This window comes from Megascapheus bottae, chromosome 22, assembly GCF_031878675.1.
Source record: "Megascapheus bottae isolate mThoBot1 chromosome 22, mThoBot2.hap1, whole genome shotgun sequence".
In the NCBI taxonomy this organism is placed as follows: Eukaryota; Metazoa; Chordata; class Mammalia; order Rodentia; family Geomyidae; genus Megascapheus; species Megascapheus bottae.
In genome coordinates, this window is record NC_143530.1 from 3,673,214 (window position 1) to 3,698,314 (window position 25,101).

The 25,101-nt window shown below is 47.0% G+C and overlaps 1 protein-coding gene and 1 non-coding gene across 2 annotated transcripts in view; both read right to left on the reverse strand.

Annotated features, from left to right (window-relative positions):
- The window catches only part of Tfap2d (transcription factor AP-2 delta), a 39,485-nt gene extending 17,145 nt beyond the window's left edge, over nt 1-22,340 (reverse strand). The window contains exons 1-4 of the mRNA XM_090355289.1: nt 21,792-22,340; nt 18,534-18,594; nt 8,852-9,017; nt 8,558-8,676 (exon numbers count right to left, since the gene is read on the reverse strand). Of these exons, the coding sequence (XP_090211415.1) occupies nt 8,558-8,676; nt 8,852-9,017; nt 18,534-18,594; nt 21,792-22,340 (895 nt within the window). The remainder of the gene's footprint in view (nt 1-8,557; nt 8,677-8,851; nt 9,018-18,533; nt 18,595-21,791) is intronic.
- Nucleotides 3,629-3,730, reverse strand: LOC150047586 (U6 spliceosomal RNA). The gene has a single exon (XR_016539362.1). It is a non-coding gene; the product is annotated as a U6 spliceosomal RNA (small nuclear RNA).
- Nucleotides 22,341-25,101: the final 2,761 nt, after the last annotated feature.

The window sequence follows — 25,101 nt, forward strand, 5'->3', positions numbered from 1 at the left end:
ATTAAAATTTGCCACAAAAAGACCAAAAGACCTCAGGCTTGATGACAAAATCCCATGAATCTTGTTCTGTGCCTGGCCAAGGTAACATACTAAGAAATAATTGACTTGGCCTATTTCAGAATGGGTCAAGTCTGAGAGTTCATAAGAGGAACAAGAACAAATATTTAACAATCTAAAAGAGAGTGCTCAGAGCTGAAATCTGAAAGTGAATATACAAAATAGGCTAGGTGAAATAAAAGTGCTTTTAGCAAAGACATTCATTTTTTTTCTAGAAAAATAAAAGACATAATAGTCTTTGTGATTGGGTAATTCCTATTTACTAAGAAAGCAAGTAGTTATACAAAACATTTTAGGTTATTACAGAGTGGAGAGACTATAATGACTCAGAGAACAATTTGATTCTGGCATTACTACCTTCTGACAAGTAAGTAGTCCAACAAGAAATAGTCACTTGCTAAGGTTTCTTTTTTCAAACATATAAACATTAAAATTCCAAGTCTGCAGTGAAGCTGTAAGAATTTTGCAGTACTCCACTCTTGATTCATCATTTATCTGGTCATCCATCTCTACTCTCCCCATCAGCTTTTATTAAGTGAGAGGAGGAACAAGACTGAGAACCCTTAAAGTGGTTTCATTGGAAGTACACTGGGGAAGGAACCCAAGGACTCCCACATATTAAGCAAGCACTCTGCCACTGAGCTATACCCCAGCCCTGCTTGTGACACGTAGGTCTGAAAGCTAAACAAGAGTTATGGGGTTTGGCCTCCTGTTCATTTGACCAAAGAGAACTTTTATATAATGCAATGGCCTGCTGGGCTAACAGGCAGATTTGAGTTTTTGGTGTATGACCATATGAACCAAACAACTCTTTGCCATATGCAAGTATGCTTAAGTTATTAGCTATCAATGGATACCGACATAGCCACTTGTTTTCATATCACCCTTTCGAGCTGAAACCATTTATCTCATTCCTGCACTATGATAGGTCCTGCTCGATGATTTAAAAAAATGTAATTAATATAATCTTAAAGTTTTAGTGCAATGCTTTGAAAAGATTTTTCCCCTCTAAAGAAACTTTAAAATAAGCAATGGAAAGTCTGTAGTTGAAAATTTCATACTGGTGAGGCTAGAAAACATCATTGCCTTTTTTCCAGTCTATTTTATTTTATTATTTATTTTATTTTATTTTATGCTGACACTAGGATGTGAAGTCAGGACATATGCTATTGAATGGCTTTTTCACCCAAGGCTAGCCCTCTACCTCTTGAGCCACCACTGGCATTTTGCTGGTTAACTGGAGACAGGGCTTTTCTGTCAGGGTTGGCTTTGAACTGAGGATTGTGTGAGTACTACTGGTTTAGCGGAGGGTCACAGTTTGGCTACAGCTGAAACCAATAAGCAGCATTTTAAAGGCGATTTTACCCCAGCACTTCATTCATGAAAGAAAATAGAGAAAAATACTCCTGCTTGGTAGTCAAATAAAACAGTGCCTTGCTATCTAGACTCCTCATTTTCTTTTTCTTTTTTTCTTTCTTTCTTTTCTTTATTCTTTTGGCTAGAAATATGACCAAGGGTGACTACTGACAAATTCCAAGTGGAGAAACAAAAGTACCCAAGTGTGATTCACCAGAAGATAAACTCCTGGATATTTCCACGTACTAACTCAGTTACACCATGTGTAATCACAGCAAAGCGGGCTGTATACATGGGATAGCTGCACGCTGCACAGCAAGCACACTTGAATTGCATTTGGACAGAGACTGCTGCAGACAGACACACTGCAAACAGGAGGATGGCAGCGTACCTCTTGAAGTCCCTGCCAAACCCGATTTATCTGCCCCACTTTGTGTAGAGCTCTCACCGCGTGGCGGTTACAGAAACAGTTTGAGTGGAACAGCTGCTATTTACATACACCCCGACAGCCAGATCCTTCCATCCCTTCTTTCTGTTTACTGCTTTCCTCTGCATGCCATGAAACATTGTTACAGGACGCATAGGGGATGCTACATCAAAAAAGAAGTGTCAAGTAAAGACGCTGATATCCAGGGAAAGTGTGGATCTCCTGCCACCAAAGCCGTGTGGGTGAAGATCCAAAGATGAACAAGAAAATGTATGCAAGAATTAGAATACATGTGCTATGAAAAACACAATAAAATACAAAGTCAAATTCTTCAATGCTGCATTACAGAAGTGGCACGTGAAGACACTCAGGTATCCGGTGAAAGGGTTTATCTCCTGCCACATAAGCTTTGTGCATGAAGAGCTAAGAATAAACAAGGAAATGAACCAATCAATTAAAATACATATGCTACTTTTTAAAAAGCAACACAAAGGCTCAATGCCTATGTGCCTCTGCTCTTATAAGTGAACTCTAGGAAATGAAATAGAGGGTGTTTTTCCTCCATCACTATTTTTGTTTTCTTTTCTGATGTCTTATTTGCTTGTTTATCTGTCGGGGTTGGGGAGGGGATCACAGAAATGAGGAGGTAGAGTGAATGAATGTAGCCGTGGTACTCACAAGACACTACGAGAGAAGTGTACGACATAACTTGTGAGTGGAGTGAAAACCTGGCAGAAATCTAGGGAAGGGGTGACACTGTCTCAAAAGAACTGCACCTCTCAGCACCTCACCTCCATAATAACAATAACAGATTAAACACACACACACACACACACACACACACACACACACACACACACACACACACCATAAAAGTACATTTTCCATGGCAGATGACTTAGGGTTAACAGGTTTAGTGGGGGGGGGGATATTGGAATTTTAGGCTCATACAAGCAAATGAGGAGGTTTGATGGATGTGACACAGCAAGTACCAAGGAGTGGAGGCCTGAGAGCAGCGAGAGAGGAGGCCCACGGCACAGGAGCCTGGGGTGGAGTGGGGTCTTCCAGGAAGGGCCAGGACCTGCCTGTTGCATAATCTGGGTCTGACCCTAGCTAGGCTGAAAGGGTTGCCAAAGGATGTCCGAAGTGGAGGGCTTTCTGCTCCGTGTGCCACAGGCAATATTCCCCCTCTCCCCCCCAAAAAAAATAGAGAACCAAGGGAAGGATATTCAGCTTTTTTCAACCACGGCAGTCAGAACTGCTGCTGCTGGACTCAAGGACTCCATGAAAGTAGGCACAGCTAAGTTACAGAACATTAAAACTACGCTCTCTGGATTTTTAGGAATTATTTTCCATACTGAAAATCAAAACATTAAAAACATCTAGTGAAAGAAATTATGAGGAAAACTGGAAGTGGCCATTATTGATGCTACCCTGCAATGAAAAGCAAATGGCAAAAGACTTTCTGCAGATAAGTAGGGTGCTCGGTCCCTGGGGGTCCTGGTCTCACAAGGAACAGAGAGCTCTAAATGTGTTTTAAGTTAGAGGAAAATGTACCCGATTTTCAACTTTACCTTAAAAAGAACTATCATTAATGTATTTGTGAAAAAAAGTTCAGTATGTAACTAAAAATAAATCTATTCAACCCTGAATTGTACAAAGTGGTACTGCTGAATTGTAATTCATTAGATAATTGTTACCAGTGGTCACTTTTAAAATATAACCAGTAAAGCTAAGTTGTGTTTAAGTTAGTAATCTAAGGTCAAAGGTCATTTTTTACTACAATGGGAAATCATGGAATACTTGACAAATTTGCCTGGCATCCTGTGTAAGAACCATGCCACTCTTTTCTGTTCGGTTCCAATTTTAGGAGACTAACTGCCCAAGCAAGCACTCCACTGTCATTAAATTTTTTAAAAATGGTTATATGTCTTAAATCCCACTCATATAGCTACAATTTCAGTCTTATCATCAGGTGTAGGAAAAGAGTAGATTCAAACCTATAGAACTTTTTTTTTTTTCAAGAAGCGTCTATTAGTAAATTTGACTGTAGTTTCAAACCTGGATCTTGTGTTAAATATCAAACTGCATTAAAACTTAGAGCTGAAGACCAAAGTTAATATACTGCACTTTTGTGAGCAATTTGGACAGGAAGGCAGTGTGTGACACATCTCACACGCTTGGGCCATTTCCCTCAGTAAATGATGGGGGTTTTCCCAGAGCATTTAGTTTTTCAAAGTCATAGTTTTCTCCACATTCCATCCATTGCCATTGACATAGCTTCTCATTTCAGTTAAGCTTACTCTAAAGGAAAATACATGAGCCTAGTTTATTGGTTGATCATAAGAGTACTCTGAGGAATTTCTCCAAGAAGCATAATATCATGCAAAATAAACTCCCTAGGGAAGTATGAATTAAAAACAGGAATGCACGAGTGTATTACTCTATTTGTGAAGGCTTTCCTTAACTACACACCACTTGAAGATAATGCTTCTAAACCCTTTAGAACCATAACCTGAGAATGTGCTTAAGAAATCTAGATCCCTCCCTTATCAATTAACTTCCGTTTCTAGGGATGACCAACTAGTTTTTGAAAACTCCAGAAGTAATTGTCTCCACCATGGTTGAAATTCATGGTGAAGAATAGACAACTGTATCTAAGGATTCTGTGATGGTTAGAAGGCCGATCTCCTCAGGCTGGGAGAGTCTGTCTAGGTAGGGCCTTCCATAATGTTGTGCTTTCTTTAGCTGAGACAGTGAATAAGGAAACATGGCAGAATCTGCAAAAGCAGCAGTAGAATTGCCAGAGAAACAGACATTCACCTACTGGAAAATCTGTGATTCTATTGGAAGATGTCATGTGAACTGGAGCTTGCTTTGTAGAAAAAGGATGAGTTATCTGTAAAAGGTGCGGGGACAAGAGGATAGCTATCTGGTTAATAGCAAAATGGGATCCATGCCATACAGCCAACAACAAAAGAAATTCCAGATGGATCAGAGAATTGAGCATTAAAAAATACCCACAAGGTGATTGAAAGACAGCATGGGTTGGCTTTTTATAATCTTGAAAGTACAAAGAACTTTTATGGTATTATAATAAAAACAGAAAGCTGCAACAGTATATGAGAAATAACAATGATGTCAACATTTTAAAGGAGTTTGCCTGCCTGGCAAAGGCCTGCACAAACAACAAAACCCCATAAGAGCAGAGGGCAAACAAGAGCCCAGGAGAAGAAGATGGTTACTCAAGGAAATAACTAATTATCTTCATGTAGAATGAGCCCATCTGAAGGTATGAGAAACACAAAACGCTACCCTACAAACACCAAGCAAACACAGGCACAAATAACCTAAGAGTCTCAGAATGCGTTCAGCCTTTATAAGAAGAAATTTGTTTTACATTTCATCATCTTAGCAAAAAGAGAAAAAATATATATTGTTACCTACTCAGACCAGAAGAAAATGCTAATTTGTTACTGATTACATAATCTGCCAATAAATCAAAGTTGCAGATACAAACATCCTTTAACTTTGCAACCCTATTCCTAATATATAGATATATGATCTTTACTCACAAATCAGGAAAAATGAATCTAAGCCAAGTTAAAAAGAAAAAAAGAAGCACTCTAAAATCTGAGGCTATTTAAAAGATTATATTGTTGGGGCCGGGAGTGTGGCCTAGTGGTAGAGTGCTTGCCTAGCATGCACCAAGACCTGGGTTCGATTCCTTGGTACCACATACATAGCAAAAAATGCTGGAAGTGGTGCTGTGGCTCAAGTAGCAGAGTTCTAGCCTTAAGAAAGCCCAAGGACAGTGCTCAGACCCTGAGTTGAAGGCCCAGAACAGGCAAAAAAAAGTTATATTGTTCTGGAATAGAGAAGAGAAAATACTAAAGCAAGGGCTAATAGATCTTTTTTATTATTTATTTTTTATTTTTATTTTTATTTATTTATTTATTTTATTTTATTTTTTTTGCCAGTCCTGGGCTTGAGCTCAGGGCCTGAGCACTGTCCTTGGACTTTCTCAAGGCTAGAGCTCTTCCACTTGAGCCTTAGCACCACTTCTGGCTGTTTTTTTTATTTATTTATTTTTTCTATGTATGTGGTACCAAGGAATCGAACCCGGGTCCTCGTGCATGCTAGGCAAGCACTTTAACCACTAGGCCAAACTCCCGGCCCGGGCTAATAGATCTTATAAGAGGCACAACTGGTGATAGATAGATAGATATACATTTATATATAATTATTTAAAATATGTTCAATACATTTATCAGTATTAACCATTGTACTACTTCACACAAAAAACTGAAAATTAGATAATACATACAAAAAAAAAGAATTTTAGTTAACCGACATCTCAAGGAAATAGCATAGCCCTACATGGAAGGATAAAGTAGGGGGAAATGTATGCCTAAAATCAAGTAACTTGAAGATCCCTACGTGGGGGAATTTATATTTTTTTGAAACTGTAAAAGAGTCCAAAAATTAAAAAAAACGATTTTAAATGAAAAGGATTGGAGTTCATGCATAGTGTTTGGAAATAACACAGGAGAGAGTGGGGGAATAGAATGGGAAGGATAGAGGGAGAGGCGAGGAGAGAAAAAGAGGAAAGGAGCTAAAAAGTGGAGGGGGGAAGCCGGGTACAGTGGTTCACGCCTGGAATCCTAGCTACTCAGGAGGCTGAGATCTGAGGACCGAGGTTCAAAGCCAGCCTGGGCACTAGGGTCTATGAGACTCTCATCTTCAATTAACCACTAGAAAATGGGAAGTGGTGCTGTGGCTCCAGGGGTAGAGTGGTAGCCTTGAGCTGAAGAGCACAGGGACAGAGCCCAGGCCCAGAGTTCAAATCCTACAACAGATAAAAGAAAAAAAAAGAGAGGGGATGAGAGAAGAGGGGAAGGGAGGAGTGTAGAGGGGAAAGGGTGAGAGGAAAGGTGAAGGGAGGGGAATGCAAGAGAGGGGAGGACATCTCAGTGACCCTGCCCTCTGTGCACTGCTGCGGGAGGACACTGTAGGCTCTTTGCCATGTCCTGACACTACCTTCCCAGACATGTGGCGACAGGGCGTTCTCGAGGCTCCTAATTCCACGAGAAGGACCAAGGGACGTGAATGATGCTTCCACACCCTAGGTTGCATAGCTGCCTGAGTCATGCCTCCAGACTGAATTTCAAGTGGTTTGGTGCTGGAGTCCAGGCACTCTCGGAGAGCCTCTCTCAACGGGTCCTCCTGGGTTGCCAGACTTCAGAGCCACCCAAGTCCTGCCACTCACATGACTCGTGAATGTCAGCTATTATATGTTAAACAGGTGTATTTTTAAATCTTTTTTAAACTATGATTTTGGAAGTGGTGCTGTGACTTAAGTGATAGCGTGCTAGCCTTGAGCTGAAAAGCTCAGAGACGACTCCCAGGCCCAGAGTTCAAGCCCCATGATGGACAAAAGAATAAAAAAGAGATAAGTCCTTAGGCTGAGGGGTGTAGCCTAGTGGTAGAGTGCTCCCCTAGCATGCATGAAGCCCCGGGTACGAGTCCTCAGTACAACATATATGGACAAAAGCTGGAAGTGGTGCTGTGGTTCACGTGGTAGAACTCTTCATTTTCAGCAGAAAATGCCACATAGGGGTAATATGGAGAACATCAAGGTGACTGTTTTCCTTATTTGTTGTTTGACTTATTTCTACTTACATGACACAGGGACAATTAACTGATGCAGGGAGTGTCTGTCTTGGGTATGTCTAGATGAAATGTTACATATATATATATATATATATATACACACACACACATTAAGGGGGTGGGAGTTTGGCCTAGTGGTAGAGTGCTTGCCTAGCGTGCATGATGCTCTAGGTTCAATTCCTCGGTACCACATACACTGAAAAAAAGCCAGAAGTGGTGCTGTGGCTTAAATGGTTGAACTCTAACCTCCAGAAAGCCCAAGGATAGTGCTCAGGCCCTGAGTTCAAGCCCCGGGACTGACAAAATAAAACCCCATTAATCGCATTTAGAATTAGAGAAGAATATTGCTTTGAGGTTGGAAAGTTCTACCATATGGATTTTCCTTTTCAAATGTCTAAAAATGCTTCTCTTTAGAAGAAGATTGTTGGGAAGGTATAAAGTTTAACCCTAGAACAAACAATGGAGAAAATGAAATTCAGACGAAAGAATAACTTCTAGGAATGTATTCCCACCTCTCTCTCTCTCTCTCTCTCTCTCTCTCTCTCTCTCTCTCTCTCTCTCTCTCTCTCTCTCTCTCTCTCTCTCTCTCTCTGTCCCTGGTGAATGTTCACTTCCCGCTGTCTCCGATTATCCACTCCAAAGCATCTTCTCCCATGCTGAACCTCATTATGCTTCTAGAACATCCACTAGGATTAGCACCATGGAATTCCAGGCCTAGTATCTCACCTAGACTCCTCAGAACTCATAAAGAATTATCCTGTGGGTCATGTTGTACTGAATTATAATCAGTTAAGTCCGATCTGGCTACACTTGAAAATAACAACCAAAAATGGCAATAATTTGGACTGTTTTTACTGCTATCATTTAGGGATGCTTTCATTGTCTTGTCATCACCAAGATTCGTAAGTTGATGGATATTTTATAAACTATTCAGTCAGCTTCCTTTAAAATTAATTACGGAATGCATCCTAAGTGTTCACTTGACTGTATAAGCAGAAGGAGAGCCATCCGCCTTCAGCAGGCTCTGCAGAATGGAAAGCCTACCTTCCACGAGGGAAGTCAGGAGGGTAACGTTGGCAGCTTTCCGTCTCCCTGCCGGCAAGTTCAAGCCCAGTCGGTCCAGCTTCTCTCTCAGGCAGCGGCCTCCGTTCTTGGACTTTGCTCTGTTCAGAAACAAATGTAAAAGGAAGAACGGCGTCAGTTCACGTTGTGTAGTCAGTCGTGAGAACACTTGGCCACGCGAAAATACCACTTTGGATGGACGACATGGAGACAGAGGGAGGGCATGGGTAGGAGACTGGCTGGAAGGCAGAGCAGCAGGCCCCGGCTTCATCTCACCTTCGCAAAATGCCTCCCAGGAGTGAAGCGTTGAGGCACTCGGGGGGCGAGAGGCGCCTTTTTACCTCGGCTATGGTCACCTTGTATTTGGAAGTGGAACTGAGAAGGGACAAACGGCCAGGAACGGAGCAAAACAAGTCCGTGGGGTTGACCACGCAAGTGCCACCTTGGAAGGAAAAAAGAATAACAGTGAAAAAGAATGGCAGTGAGAGGCAGGGGCTGTCAGGGGGCCCTGGGAGGTGCGGGCCTAGGGGTTCTCGCCCGCATTAACTCAGCTCCCACATCTTCTCCTATCCCCTGATGTCCTTTGAATACTGATCACGATTTGGTCTACCCCAAATATCACAGGGGAAAAAATGGCTATGAATGGACAGCCGACATTTGATGAAAAAATCACCATCTCTGGAATACAGGCTAGCTCATTAGCGTTAGATCTGTGAATTCACACACTCCAAACAACAACAGCCCCAACCCCCCTAAAGAAGTAGGCAATAATTCACAGTTCCTCCAAGAAAAGAAGGCTTCACCTTTCCTCCAAAAACTACAGATAAGCTGCGTGCTGCTTGGTGACTCACGTCTACAATCCTGGCTTCTCAAGAGGCTGAGATCGGAGGATTGTGACTCAAAGGAAGGAGGCTGAGGGCAGCGTGGAATCCCAGATCCAATCTCAGACTGTCAGAGTCGGAATCTGCATGGTTACAAGATCTGAAGTGGGACCCATACCATTCAAGCTCGAGAAACACTGGACTAAACTGAGCCCTTTCCTCTGTACCCAACTAAGATGATACTTTTTTTTTTTCTTTTAACTAAGCAGTACAGAGGAACTGTCATATCACTGGGTTCTAGCAGACAGATTTGGGTGTGTTCTGGGCATCTCAGCTAGGCTTGGGAGTTCATTTTCAAAAGCAAAAGGACCCCTGGCCTGGGTGGAAGAGAACAAGCTAATCTAACCCTCCTTTTCTAAAACTGCCATCATCATCATCTCCCTGGAGACAAGCTTGGTTGTTCTGCAATCCTTCACACTTCCCCTGAGTGCTGAAGAAGAGTGGCCGAAGAAGTAGCAAACTGGGTTGTCAGTAACTCTGCCCAAACTAGACATAGGACAGACAGAAGGTCAAGGCAGACTCTCCAGAACTGAGGGCAGTTCTTGTACTCAAAGATAAAAATCTCTGTGCCCAGTTCCTACAGATCTGCCCTAAGTTTGATTTGAAAATATTTCTTTTTTTTCTGGTTAGTTGTAGGTCTTGAACTCAGGGCCTGGGTACTATCCCTGAGGTCTTTTTGGTCAAGGCTCTACCACTATGAGCCACAGAGCTGCTTCTTGTTTTCTTATAGTTAACTGGAGTTAAGAGTCTCACGGGGACTTTTCTGTCCCAATTGACTTTGAACCACAATCTTCACATCTCTGTGTCCTTAGCAGCTAGGATTACAGGTACCCGGTTTAATCTCAGTTTTTAAACTAAAACTCAACACCATTACAAACATACCACCTTCTTTGGGAACTCCAAGCATAAATTGGAGAGTACTCGTCCATGTGCCTCTCTAGAGAGGTTTAAACTACAAGGATGGCAAAGAGAATGATGGTGAGACAATTGTTATTCTTTCTTTTGAGAGTTCCACACTGATGGCTACCATTCACTTTCACCAATGTTTCCATTTTGTTCTTAAAGGTATCAAATGCTTCAAATAGGAAAAGAAAAGCTACAGCAGCTTTTCAAAAGTCTGGGAAAATTGGAAAGCAAGTTAGGGATCAGGGAATCTAAGCTTTAATGTGACTACTCTGAGAATCTTGACTAGGATACTGTTAGGATTTAGGTCACACTAAAGAAAAATATAGAACAACAAGAACAGAAGTCATTGGTTATAGCTAAAATTCACACAGTTGTCTCCTAAAAGGAGTCTCTACCGATATGTACATAAACAAATTTAGATCTGTATGTTTACATTTACCTTGCACAGCAGTCAAGCCAGAACTGAGAGAAAAAGGAATTTCACCAAACTGGGCCCAGGTGGATTATGATTGAGCCTACCTATAAATGGTTTTCTTGGCTGCTCTGAATTGTGAAGGACACAATTTTAGTTCTTTCCTAATCTTCCATGGGCTGAACCATTTAATTAAGGGGTGGGAAGAGGGGGGCCAGAACTGAGAAAGAGCGAAGGAAGGAGTGACATTGTCTAGAAAGAAATGTACTCCTTACCTGATTTATATAACTGTAACCCCTCTTCACATCACCTTTACCATAACAATAAAAAATAATTAGCAAATGTAGATAATCATCTTTAAAATAAAAAGAGGTTAAATCAAAGTTTCTTCCATGGAAAAACTACACTTCTGTCAAAGTGAACCCAGTGCTGAAAGCTTAGTTGTTTCCAGAGACAGAATTCACCACCTAGCCATCTGTTACCCCCGCTACATTGATTCTACTCTCTTCCACACAGGTTGGGTCTTCAGCTCTTGCTCACACAGGCATGTGGTAGGTAAGTTACACAGGCTGCATATTATGAGTATGTGTTATGCACACACAAATTGCCTGAAGGATTTATTTTGTATTCAGTATTAGCCATCAACTCTGGAGTCTTTTATTTTTTTATGTCACAGCATCTTTAAAGGGAATTTCTTTTGCTTTGATACTTGGCATTGCTGCAGCCTTGGGGAGCTTTCTCGTTCTGGCTAAAGATTTGGCAACTTGTAGAGTTTACAGCAACTTGGGGAATCTGATATCTTTGTTCTTGGGGTTTAAATTTTAGCAAAGGTAAGGGAAAATAATAGAGTTTGGTATTTTGTGATGGACATAGGAAGGGGTGGGAGTTGTCTAAAGGGAACTGGATGATAGACGGAGAAAAAAGAGCTCTCAAGGCAGGACAGCCATGCATGGGTGGCTCTCACCCAGGAGTTCACATTCAAACCCCTCCTGGTGCTGGTGGTGTGTGCAGTACACATTTATGCACCTTAGCCCTCACTACAGGTGTGTGATACACAATGGTTGCAGCCATTTAGGGCATAGTTTTGGTGCCAGGATCAGAGCATTTCGTACAGAACCTCGTCTTAAATCAGTGCTCCCCATTCATAGTGCACAGAAGCAATTTTCCAAGGTCAGTTGTTTTGTTTTCTAGTGATAAGTCTTGACTTCCGGGCCCAGACAGTATTATGTAAAGCATGTCTGCCCCAGGCTGGCACGCTGCCACTTTAGCCACAGCTCCACTTGGAGTTTTATAGAAGTTAATTAATTGTCACTAGGAGACTCGTGGACTTTCCTGCCCAAGGTGGTTTTGAACTCTGCTTCTCATATCTCAGCCTCCTCCATAACTAGCATTACAGGCAGGAGCCACTGGCACCCAACTATGTCAATATTTTTTGTATTTGAAAATGTGAGACATGACTTTGCATTTCCCATTACATGCAAACTGTACCCAGTAACCACAGCAACACTGTGGAATGATGGGAAACAAAGGAGTTTGCCAAAGCAAAGGAAGATGTTAGCCAAACACGGTGGGTCGAAGAAACCAGCACAGAAGGAACACACACACACACACACACACACACACACACACACACACACACACACACACACACACACCCTCTGGCCTTGCACCTTGTTAGATGGGGGTTGCATTCTTCAAGGCTGGCCAGGGCCCATGGGAATGGGGGCTGTGGAAGGGGTCAGGCAATGGCTAAAGGAAAAGTCTGGGGGAGCTGCACCACCAGCTCCCTTCCCCGGGCTGGGCTATCATTGTTCGGGTCTCTGTCTGCCCCTCGGCTCTGTCTGTCTCCCTGGACGGTGGGGAGTTGTGCAGGGGAACTGGATGCTTACAAGTGCTCAACAACACGAACAGAAACGCCTCTGCCCAGGGCCTGGTCGGAACAGCCAGGTCCGCGCGCGAGCCCCGGAGCGCGCGTCCTGAGCTGGGGCGGCCACTGCACCGGCACCTGGAGTGGTCTCCCCACTCTCATTCCAGACGACACACGCAGCGGGCCTCGGGGACAGCCAGGGCTCCCCTCGGGCCTGGGCTCCCCGGGTCCCCACACCTATGGGGCCCCAGACCCCCTACCCGTGCGCTCAGAGCTTCCCGGCCAGGGGCGCAGGCTGGGGAGGGGCGCACACAGCACCCCCAACCCCCAAGTCGCCGCAACCCCGCCCACCTCACTTGTCGCCATTGCCATAATTAGACCAGATCTTAGGAGCAAAAGCACTGTTCTGCCCGCCTGACAGCCAAGCAGATGTTTCCAATTCACATGGAAGAAATACAAAAGGCGGCGGCGGGGATTTTCTCTCTCCTTCTTCACCTCCAGCGATCGCTCTGTTTTTTTCTTTTCTCCTTCCTCTTTTTTTCCTGACACACATTAAACATGGTGTGAGCGTTTAGGAGGCTTTTCCGTGTTCTCGCCACGGGTTTCCCGCGTGACTCGACGGGGCGGGAGCGTGGTGGACCGCTTTCCCTCCAGTCTGCCTCCCTTCTGAACTCCCTCCCCGGCCACCCCGGCAGCAAACGCTAACTGCAATCACACAGCAGAGGGGAGGGGACTTCACTGCCGCCCTGCCGGCCTCGGCGGCGCGTGCGTCCCTGGAGACGTCGTGGTTGGAGGAGGGTATGGGGTGCGCTGCGCCCGCGTCCCCGGCGGGCGGGCGGGTCTCCGGGCTGCCCAGGGGTCTGGGGTGTGAGCCGGCACAGCTCTGGGTTCTGGCGGTTGTCAGAGCCGAGGCGAGGCTGGGGAGGCGGGCGCGAGGCCCCGGTGCGCCCGGCCCTCCCCTCCGGCCCTCTCCACCCGGGCTACCCTGGAGGAGGCCTCCAGGCCCGGGGGCGCCGCGCCCTGCACGCCCCGGCCGGCCGCAGCCGGGGCCGCCGGCTCTGCTCCCCGGCCGACCGCGGAAAGAGCAGGCCCGGGCCGCCCCTCCAGACGCCGGGCACAGCCACCGTCCCCGCACCTTTGCAGAGACCCGGGGGAAGCCTCCGGAGGCCGCTGCTCTCGCTCCAGGAGGGCGGCGGAAAGAAGGGGGGCCGCGCCGCCGACCCCCCATTGGCTGACGGGGACTGAAGCTGAAGCCGCCTTCCTCCAGCAGCGTTTTTAAAAATTAAATCCGATCTGACAGTGTTGGTATCGCGGCGAGGACGCGCTCGCCTTCAAGTACCAGTCACCTTTAAGCGATCTGACAAAGCCTGGCCGGCTGGAAACACGCCGGTTCAAATCTCATTAATCCCCCAAATGTGTTGATTCAGGGTAGTTTGTTTTTTGTGTAGCCACCGGCAATGCGAGGCGCGCTCCTGCCCGCCGGTGGCCGGGGCGCTCCCGGCCCGCCTGGCCCAGAGGCCACGCCAGTGTTTAAGCTTCCGAAGTTAGCCTGGGGCTGCCAGGCTGGGCGACCACAAAGCCAGACAAAGGCCTTTCCCGACAACTCCTCCTCCTCCTCCTCCTCCTCCTCCTCCTCCTCCTCCTCCTCCTCCTCCTCTTCCTCCTCCTCCACCTCCTCTCCTCCTCCTCTCTTCTTCTTCTCTCTTCTCCTCCTCCTCCTTCTTTTTTCTTCTTCCTCCTCCTCCTCTTCCTCTTCTTTCTAGCCCCAACTCCTCCTCCTCCTCCTCCTTCTAGTCTTCTCCTTCTTCTTCTTCTTCTTCTTCTTCTTCTTCTTCTTCTTCTTCTTCTTCTTCTTCTTCTTCTTCTTCTCCTTCTCCTCCTCCTCCTCCTCCTCCTCCTCCTTCTTCTTCTTCTTCTTCTTCTTCTTCTTCTTCTTCTTCTTCTTCTTCTTCCTCTTCCTCCTCCTCCTCCTCCTCCTCCTCCTCTTCCTCCTCCTCCTCTTCTCCTTCTCCTCTCTTCTCCTCCTCCTTCTTTTTTCTTCTTTCTCTTCCTCCTCCTCTTCCTCTTCTTTTCAGCCCCAACTCCTCCTCCTCCTCCTCCTCCTCCTACTCTTCTCCTTCTTCTTCTTCTTCTTCTTCTTCTTCTTCTTCTTCTTCTTCTTCTTCTTCTCCTCCCCCTCCTCCTCCTCCTCCTCCTCCTCCTTCTTCTTCTTCTTCTTCTTCTTCTTCTTCTTCTTCTTCTTCTTCTTCTTCTTCTTCTTCTTCTTCTTCTTCTTGCCATCCAGTTTCACAAAAGAAGACAGGGCCAAAATGTCACTTTCCACCAGGTCAGTCGTTGGACTTGGTCTCCCCTCCAGCTCCCTGTGAGGGTCGCAGCCCTGTCTACTCAGGTGCACCCCCACCCTGACGTCGCCATGCGGACCCATTCCTTATTAAGTTCATCGTCTTGGTCCTTGTCAATATTGCTCTTGTATTAAATAGGGAAAGCTGGCAATGAAAAGGACTGGCGTCTCTCAAAGCGGAGGGGGCCATCGGGGAGGCTCAGAAGGTGGGGGGGAAGGAGTGAGTTTTCTTTCTTTTTCTTTTTAATGATTAAAAACATAGACGACTCCTGTAAATAGAAGCCCCCTTTTCTTCAAGAGATGCCTTTTGAAACCTCCGTATCTGAATAGTCAAGGAAGGCAAAGCTCCTCTCTGTACGAACAACATTAATATGATCTCTGCAGAATTTGCTACTCAGAAATATTAACATATCAAAGCCGACGCCTGAGGCGAAAGAAGCTATCGATAGGCAAGCACAGGGTGGAGTAAAGATTATTGGTTCTGATGGTTGGAGTGGCGGGGGGCTGTGCCGGCAAAACCACGCACGCCATTAGCCGAGAGTGCGTGCCCACGCGGGGAGCCACGCTTGAACTGCCGTGGCAACAAATATTTTATCTAGGTGGTAATCACCTCTCCTCTGCCTTCTCTCATTCAGCATCTTCTGACTGTCATGCCTCCATTACAGGCCACGCAAACAAACAAAAACCAATGTAGCTGACACTGAGTCCGAAAAATGGCAGGTGCTTTCCCAAGACATCCAGCAGGCCACATCGAAAGAACAACTGGTGGAGTCTCACTCTTCCACCCGCTGCAACCCGAGACAACACCCTCCCCACTCATTTCCGCAGAGAGCCACGTGCCTGTGTCTTTTCTCAAGAAAAAAGAAATATTTGAGGGAGGGTTTTTGGAAGGGAAAACTATTTTTCTTGCCATTGTAAATCCTAGATTTGATTAGAAATGTAAATGTATCCAAGAATTTTTTTGCAAAGCAAGCAAAATTATTAGTAGAAAAGAATAATGTGGCAAGAAATCGGGGTTCGTGAGGAGAATCCACAGCAGAACACAGGTCTCACCTCGGGATTCTGTGAGCAAGACCAGCACAGGGGAGCATGGACCGACCGAAGCTCCTGAATTTTTCGAACAGAGGTGATCTGTGCTGTTGATTAGAAACAACCAGGATGGTGGAGAGAAGTGGCTGGCAAAGTGTATCACTGCAAATGGGGAGTGCTGGGGGAAGGGCCAACCTGGACCCCACAAAATGCGCACCCCATCCGGGCAGTATTTCCAGGCCATCCAGGGCCAATCGTCCTCAATACAGATAACTGTGGACACACGGGGCCGTAGCCTCTTCTCCAAACTCAAGTCAGACACCCAGACGAGCAGCACAGCCTACGGAACCCAGAAACTCCCCCCACCCCACCTTCAGAGTTGCAGCCTTGTATAATCCATGTTTGCTTTGAAATAACAGAAGACAAGACTTTTCAGAGACTTTTCAGAGGAACGGGGCCAATTTTTACAAGAACACTAAACACGTCATGCAAAGGCCCCCGGTTCTATGGCATTGCCTGACACCTTGACATTTCTTGGAGGGATGGAAAGAGGTGTGAGGGTTTCCCCACATTTCTCCCTGGACCTTGAACTCATTTCGGGTTCCCGCCCTATGCTTCGAATTCCCACCCCCTGTCTTCTACCACACATAAGTGTCAAAGATTAAAGAGGGCGAGGCTCTCGCAAAAACCACTCGAAATGTCTTATTGCAGGCGCGCACGCAAGGGGTGAAGCCGGCTGCACGCAGCCCGGGCCCGCGGAGCTGTTCCTTCAGCACCACTCGAGTCTGTGCGCTCGGGCTGCGGCTCCCACCTTCCATTTTACCCCGGGGCGGCGGCTCCCACCTTCCGTTTTCCCCGCCCCTATGAACTTCATTGCCTACCCAACAGTGTGTATATTTAATTTTAACATTCCAAAATCTCGGGCCTCTTTCCTACCACTTTAAATATGGCTGCATACTGGCTACTAGCCTAGTTGGCAAATGTAGAATCGCTCATATTAAAGAAGAACGCTCATATTAAAGAAGAAATAGGATAGGGAAGGGGGAAAACAAGACGAGGGGTGGGAGTGGGGGGGGAGGGAAATGGGGACCAAGACATGTGAAAGGGTATCAATGTATGTGAATTAATGCACCTTCTATCTGGCAAATATAATGTAACCCTTTTATTAATTACAATAAAGTTTTATATGAAAAAAAGAAGAACGAAAGAAATCTGTGTGATGCAATATCAGTTGTTATTTTCAAAGCTGTTTGAAAACTCTGAAAAGTACAACTACAGTGTTGAGCAAGTCTCTAGAATTTAAGGTAAATTCCAGGAATAACCCACAGCAGCTTCCTTCCAAGAGGCAAGTGCCCTTTGTTCTCTTTCCTCCAGAACTGAAAAGCTCATACTGGGGATCAGGTTGTGAAATCTGCAGTTTAAGCATGAAAGAAGGCGCTGCTATCTTTCAGCTCCCTTCCCTCTCCAAAAGAGCATAACAAGAAGCAATTCATCCAAGTAGCTTTGAAACCAATGGGGAGGAAAGAAGGAAGATGGACTTGGTACCCTCAGAAGGGGCATGGCCTGAGTGCTTTGGTTACTAAGGACATCAGTGGCACAGGGGCAGGAATTAGTCTTGGTGAACTGGCCATGGCTTATTAATTCTTATGAAGTTGGGGTAACAGCTGGTCCCTCTCGCCTTGTCTGCTCCTTGGGTTACCCAGCCTGTTAGGAAAATAAAACTTCAGAGGCTCTGGGTACAGTTGAGCTAGTGAAATCTGCACTGCCTTGAGGCCCTGTGAAAGTCATAGTTCAAAACCTTTTGTCATAAAGGAACATCTGAGATGCAGCCCCCTTCAGTGTCTGAGCTGAAAACAACAGCTCCATCCTCTCCTCTCCCACCCCCCTTCCACCTTCCGTTCTGTGGGTAGCTATGGATTCAGATGTTTTTTTCCCCTCAACAGATGGGAACAAGAAAGCTTTATCCAGTACACTTAACACTACCTCCTCCCCCACCCTCCCTTAAGGAAAGAAATGTTCTGGGACACTTGGAAAAAGAAGGCAGGCGGTGACAATATTGGTGTTTCATTAGCCTCTCCTCAAGCCTCAAGGATCTTAAGACCTTAGCCTCTCACAGATTCTCTCAAAGTCTCTTAACTAACACCATGGCCTCAAACACCCAGGCTGTGACTGGCACCTTAGGGACTAGAAGAGACTAAGATGTAGCATTGGTGATTGGGGTAGGGGTGTGAGGGTTTTTTTCTTTAAAAAAATCAGGTTCTTCTTTTCTCCCTTCTAACCTCGCTTGTGCCATTGTGCATGGTGGAGTGGGTTGGCTTCAGGGGCTCACCCCCTGTCCTGGCCTCCCCAGAAGAAGGGAAGCTTCTGTTCAAGAAGCTATGCCTTGGAGGGGGGGGGGAAATGACAACTGTTTTCTTAATAATTGGATGAAGAAACTTGATGTTTACCAGGACCAAGCAGATCTCCAAAACAAAATAACAGATGAGACAAGGGTGTGTGTAGTCAAAAAAATCCCTGCTTACCTCTTCTTATCACTCCACCTTGGCCATTGAGGAGGAGCCCGCACTGAGCTTCCACAGAGCCCTTGACAGAAGAAAAAGAAAGAAAACCACGCCATCAGGTTCAGTATGACCACGCTGCTAAAGCTTTTCCAAGTAGCCCTTCCCCGGAGCCCTGTCTCAGGAGACAGTGCAAAGCTACCATTGACGGAGGATAAGCTTGCCATCAAATGCAATTTTAGGAAAACAAATTTGTGAGAAAACCTCAATCTAAAAGTTGTATAAATCGTAGGGCATGCATTTTACATCACCACACAATCTTATACTTCAAAGTGCCTGGATGCCTTTCATGTTGGCACAAGAGAATGGGAGGTCCTTGGAGTCTTTATCAAGGCACTTAGAATATGTGCAGATGGCATGCAGTCAAGCTCTCTCTGGGTGGAGAAAATTACACCTCAAGTGTCAAGTCTGGGACTGTGAGTGTCTTGGGGGCTGAGGAACCACTTCAGATGGAGGGCTATATGACACCAAATGCAGTGCCATGCTACAGGGCCACCCCAAATGGGCCTTCTAGCGGCAAGGCCTTCAGCTTCATTCGCTGGACCTCAGGGCTCTTCATGAATCCGGTCATCATTGGAGCTGGAGAAATGGAAGAACTTCGCTGATTTTTGATGAAGAAAAATAAAAATTTCTCTGTCTTTGTTTCCTCCCTCTCTCTCTCTCTGTCTCTCTCTGCCTTTCTCTCTTTCCTAAATCAAAATGTGTTAAAGGCTCATTTTCCTTTACAAACAAACGAGGTATTGGACATGAAAGAGGCCTTGAAGGGTGTTAACCTACCCAACAGCCCGTGAAGAGTTAAGTAAATGCGGAGAGAGTCGGTGCATAATAAAAACCCACTTTACAAAACAACCTTTACAGCCCCGGCTCCCGTTCGCCTCCCACTGCACCATATTGAGACTGGCCTGTAAGACCTCCTTTTCAAACTACTCACCAGCTCTTTCTTATTTTAAATGTTCTGCCTTAAAGTGATTATCAAATCAATATGAAAAAAAAACTTGGGGACTGAGCATAAATTAAAGCAGTGATGGGAAAAGGTGTGACAGTTTCCTTTGTCGGCCATAGCAAATCTTTTTAGGGGACTCAAAGATGGAACTGAAGCCTCCACAGAGTTTGCATCTGTCAGGCAGACTTTGACTGCCCTGCAAACCATTGGACTTTCACTTAAAATTCTGTGCAGGGAAAAGTATATTTACATTTGTTGCATTTGAAATGAGGCATATGCTGATGAATGTTTTAAAAAGGAAGAAATAAAAGAAGAGAGACGGGGTTTCTCCCACACATTCTCCCCCAGTTCTCGTTTCAAACGTAGCCATGACACTTTTCTTTCCCATTCTGCCACCAAAGTCTGGGAGAGGGGGAGAAAGCAACTTGCTAGCTAGACAAGCTTCCTTCCTAATACTGATAGAGATTATACACAGAGACACATATACAGATGCCATATCAGTAGAAATAGAGGCACTCTACACCGCACACCATATTGTGTTTCACCTAGGCTTTTGGAGTGTTCCCATTCTGAAATGGAGTGATTTTTGCCTTAGTAGGAGTAATCAAAGGGAAAGAGAGAATAAGTCTATAAGAAAGAAGAGAGAGAGGCTGAAGAAAATACTTTAAATTGCCAAAACTACCAAATCAGGTAAAGGACTCCGGATGGACGAGAATGCTTTCCTTCCCATTCTTTGCCGCTGGTTAAGATGTTTATTTTTTTTCTAGAAGAAGCAAATTTTGCCCTCTTTGCTTAACAAACTTTTCCCCTCATAAGTAAAACATGTTGTTTGGTCGGATGACATTGCATAAATGACCAGTTGAATGGCACTAAGTCGAAAATTGGATAAACTACGGCGTGCATGTGCACAGGATTCTCTTTGTCTGGTGCTTGCAAATGTCCTAATCCCCTCTTTTGAAAAAATGCCCGGCTTTGTGCCTCGCACAGAAAAAAAATTTGTACAGATACAAAAAAAAAATCAGCACCAGACGTGGCTATTAAAAGGAGTAAATAGGTTTTAGTTGACCTGAGCAGTGAATGGAAGATCCCCCCCCCAAGAGACATAAAGGATTCTCGTGAAAAATGCAAAAAAATGTTCTGAGCGTATAAAATTATTCTGTGACTCTACGAGTAGAAAGTCAAACTTTACAGAGCCCAATGTCTTTCCTGGTGCCCCAGTCTCAAGACTGTTAGAAGCGTAGGAACTTTCACTGTCATTTAGAAACCATTCCTCGCCCCGAGGTAAGTGAGGGGGTGAGGTTTTCTGTGCGCAACGAGGGGTCTCCCCCGTCTCCAAGTGGAGCTGCTGGGACCATCCCCTCCTTCCCGGACCGCTGGGAGAACTGGCCGGCTTTGAGCCGAGCCTGGAAGGAGGGGTGCTCCGCCAGAGCTGCACTTTCTCCGGAGAGAAACCCCCAGTTTGACACTTCTAGGTTGTTCTTCTAGCTAGTTGTGAGCTGATTTGTTTGACATGTACCTGAGACAATACGAGTGCATGAGTGCATCTGCACGGTAGCAAGGAAGACGCAAAAATGCAGTAAGAAAATAGATCGACGACTTCATTCATGTCTAAAGCATCTGTGTTCCTTCCTCCTTCCCCCTCCCTCCCTTCCCCCTTCCCCCCTTGTTTTCTCCCTGCGCCCCGTCCTCCCTCTCTTCCTCTTCTGTTCTCTCACTCCTTTCTGTCTGAGTGGAGGGTTGGACGTTGTGCAGAATCTCGTCCAGAGGGACTGTGGGTTTGGGGCACACACCGCAGAGCCAGCGAGCCTCAGCTCCTCGCAGTGCCACGCACGGTCTAGGTGCTCGTGGGGTGGTGGTGGAGGGACTTTCTGCGGCCCCCGACTTTGCACAGCAGTCTAGTGGGGCGGGGGAAACTTGGGGTCCACCTCAGTGTTCCCACAAGTTTCTGAGAGCGGGGATGCCCTCTCTCTCCCCACCTTCGCGGTAAGGCTCCCTGGAGCCCACGGTGGCGCGATCGCCTGGAGAAGTCTGGGGAGCGGGGGGCGCCCCCACCCCGCGCTCTCGAGGTCCTCCCCGGGCCGCCCCCACGGCCGGCCTTCCGTGGTGGTGGGTGGGGTGCAGGGCGACGCCGGATCCGAGGAGAGAGGCGGCCCGGCGCTGCCCTCGGGTGGTTTTGATCACTTAGAGAGGGGGAGAGGAGGGAGTGGGGGCCGCGAGGGCGCGGCGGGGAGCGCGGCCGCGGGCGGGGCGGGGAGGGCGGGCGCGCCCCGCCGGTTTACCTGCAGCTCGTCGGCTCCCGCGGCGGCCAGCCCCAGGCTGGGCCCGGGCACGAGTCTCTGGTCCGGGTGCACGCCGTACTGGGGGCCGTGGCCCACGAGGGACAGGTCGTGGCGGCGGTAGGCGTCGAGGCAGCCCAGCTCGCGCCGCTGCTCGTCCAGGCAGGAGGACTTGAGGGCGCGGGCATTGTGCAGGTTGAGGAAGTCGGCGGGCTCGCCGTGGTGCAGCTGCTGGTAGTACTGCTGCGAGTGGTGCAGCGAGTTGAGCGAGTAGGCGTCGGGGGCCACGGCCGGGTGGCCGTGCTGGAACTCGTAGTGGAAGGACTGGTGGTGCAGCGGGGTGTACTGGTGGTTGGTGGAGAAGTAGGGGGCCGCGAACTCGGTGCCGGTGGTGGAGTAGGTGAGCGGAGAGGAGGAGGAGTAGGCGACGGAGGAGTTGGCGACGGACTCGAGGCAGCCGAGCTGCATCAAGCGGTAGCTGTTTGATCCGTCGTGACGTATCTGCAAGGAAGAGGGGGAGAAGGGAGAGCAGAGAAAGCGGAGGTTCGTCATGCCGGGCCCCGCGCGCGTCCGGGGCTCGGGTGGGCCGGGGCGGCGGTGGGGCTGGGGCGGTGGACTCGGGTGTGTGTGTGTGTGTGTGTGTGTGTGTGTTTTGTGGTTTGATTTTTGGGCCCCGGAGCCTGGGCGGCCGGCGGGGAGCGCGCGGACCCGGGCACGGGCGCGGAGAAAAGTCCCTCACCCTATATAGGTGCAGGCGACGACAGCACACGCGCACTCACGCGCACACGCGCACACACACACACACACACACACACGCACACGCGCGCGCGCAGACACCCCGGCCCCGGGCGTGTCGGGTGCCACGCTCGCCACCGGAGCCCGGGGCCGCGGGACGCGGAGAACGCGGAGGCCGCGCTGCCCAGCCCGCGCCCGGGAAGCCCACGCGTGACCACGCCGAGCCGGAGTCCGGCCGTGGAGGACACGTCCAGGGTCCACACCCGTCCCCGCGCCGTCCGGGGTGGCCGGGGTGGGGGGCAAACCCCGGCCTCGCCCCCGCCGGCTTCCCTTCGGTGCGCACAAGCCCGTTCCAAAACGGGGTGCGCTCCCCACCCGGCCACCTACCGCCCTGGCCGCCGCGCTCCTCCGCCTCGCCTGTCTCCCCCCACCCCATTACCACGGCTCTATTTTCCTCCTCATTATGGCAAATGTGTCTTAACGTGGCAGAGAGAGTCGCCCTTCCCGGCGACAGATGTCATAACGAACTTTCTCCCCTTCCCTTCCTTAACTTCTCCCTGAAAGCGAGATTATAATTAAACGTAACGGTCCAATATAGATTAGAGATGAAGCTGCCACCGCCCGCCCGCCACCACCATCACCACCGCCACACACACACACACACACACACAGACACACGCGCACACACACAGACACACACACAGACACACACACACACACTCACACACGCGCGCGCACTCCAAAAAAAAGTAATAATACCTCAGCATCGTGGACTAGTCCCGGAAAGGTAGCTGACATGTTGGTTTTCTCCAAAAGCTTACGATGCAATTTCCCCCTCCAAAAAAAGAATCGGGAGGAAAAAAAATTTCCAAACTTCTTGTATTTTCCAAAAAGAAAAAAAAACTGTTTTAGGGCAGAAAAAAATGTCGTATAGATAGAGATCTAAATTGAAGTGGTTTTGCCCGGATCAGATTAACTCCTTGCCTCATCCCCACTTAAAAACCTGTAGGAACAAAATTCTCCCTCTGCACAAAAGCAGCTCCCTGGAACAGATTTTGTACTTGCTGAGTATTTCTTTCGCTGATGTCGTAGGTCCCTTGGTAATATAGAAGTTTTGAAAATTAAGCATCAGCAGTGAGAACTCGAAGGACAATAGCTAGAAGAGATTTATCCCAGGAGACAAGGAATAAATATTGTATCTTCGCCTAATAAGGAACTGGAGGCTCTTTCAACATTTTTATCCATTTTTCCCCCAACCTTTATCATGCTTTTCTGTACCGACTGAGGTGGGAACTCATTTCTTCCGAGAGGATTTGTACACAGTTCATTGTGAAGACAGATAGATCTAGCAACACCAGGGGTATATTAGAGATACAACTATATATTAATTAAAGCTTCCTCTTTTTTTTACATGAGTAAGTGTTCACTCCTATTGGTTCCATTCTCTAGATACCTAAAGCTGCTGCTTTTTTTTTCCCAACAAGCATCGGTAGAAATGAGTTTTTTCCCAGACTAGGGAGTCTGCCTTCACCCAACTGGAAGCTATCTATCCACATCTTTCCACATTTATATCGAAATTTAGGGTCATTTCCCTTCTGGAAAAGGCAACAGCGACCAGGCAGTGGTTTACACTTTTCTAGCAGCTTTTGGAAAAAATAAATAGCCACGATGGACACTCTCAAGTTTTCATCACACAAAGAAGTGAGAGAAATGGCCGTGAATGTAGAGTGGGGAATGCAAGTGAAAACAGACCTGAGGTGAGATTTTACATTTAGGTAGATGTTGTCTTCTGCTCCCCAGCCCAACCCAGCCCATTTTCTTTCTCTTTTGTGCTTTTGTAAACAGTGAAGCTTTTGGAAGGGGATATACTCCTTTTCACAGTGGACCCAGGGATGTGAACACCAGAAATCCCAAATAACCTTTAACTACGACCTTGCAAGTTACATTTTACTAAGAGAGGCAGTGAAGGAGACTGAACACACCTCTCTCTCTCTCCATTTCTTTGATTAAACATTTTTCTTTTCAACTTTCAAACAGTTTGGGAGCTGTGCTTCATTCCAAATTGGGCTTCCTCTACTAAGTTACCTAGCGACTGGAAGCAGGAAGGGGGGTGGCTGTGGCTACAAGCTCAAAATACTGAGGTTCTGCAAGAATTGCTCCCCAAGCCCTTCTGTCTGTCAGGAAAGAACTGACTAGCCCACATTCCTCTCAGAGATGAAGGGGTAATTCAGTCTTAATTAGCATTTCATTTGGATAGCTATTAAGTGTTTAAGCAGAGAAGGTATCTTCATAATAAACCACAGACAGACAGACAGGTGGCTTTTTTTTCTAGGTAGGGGTCTGGAGGAGTTATTAGAATCTGTTCATGCAGGCTAACTGAAGCTGGCACTCAGCACTCCTTGCTTTATACAGATGGACAAAGGCAACAAGACCTGAAATGCATGTAACTGGAGATTCTCAGCACTTTAGTACCAGAGGCCAGCTGCCAACACTGGCTCCGGAGTTCAGGTACACTACCCCCCCTCACCCCCTCTTTAAATCTTATGTATTGGTTTCTGACAAGGCAGGAGATGGGGGG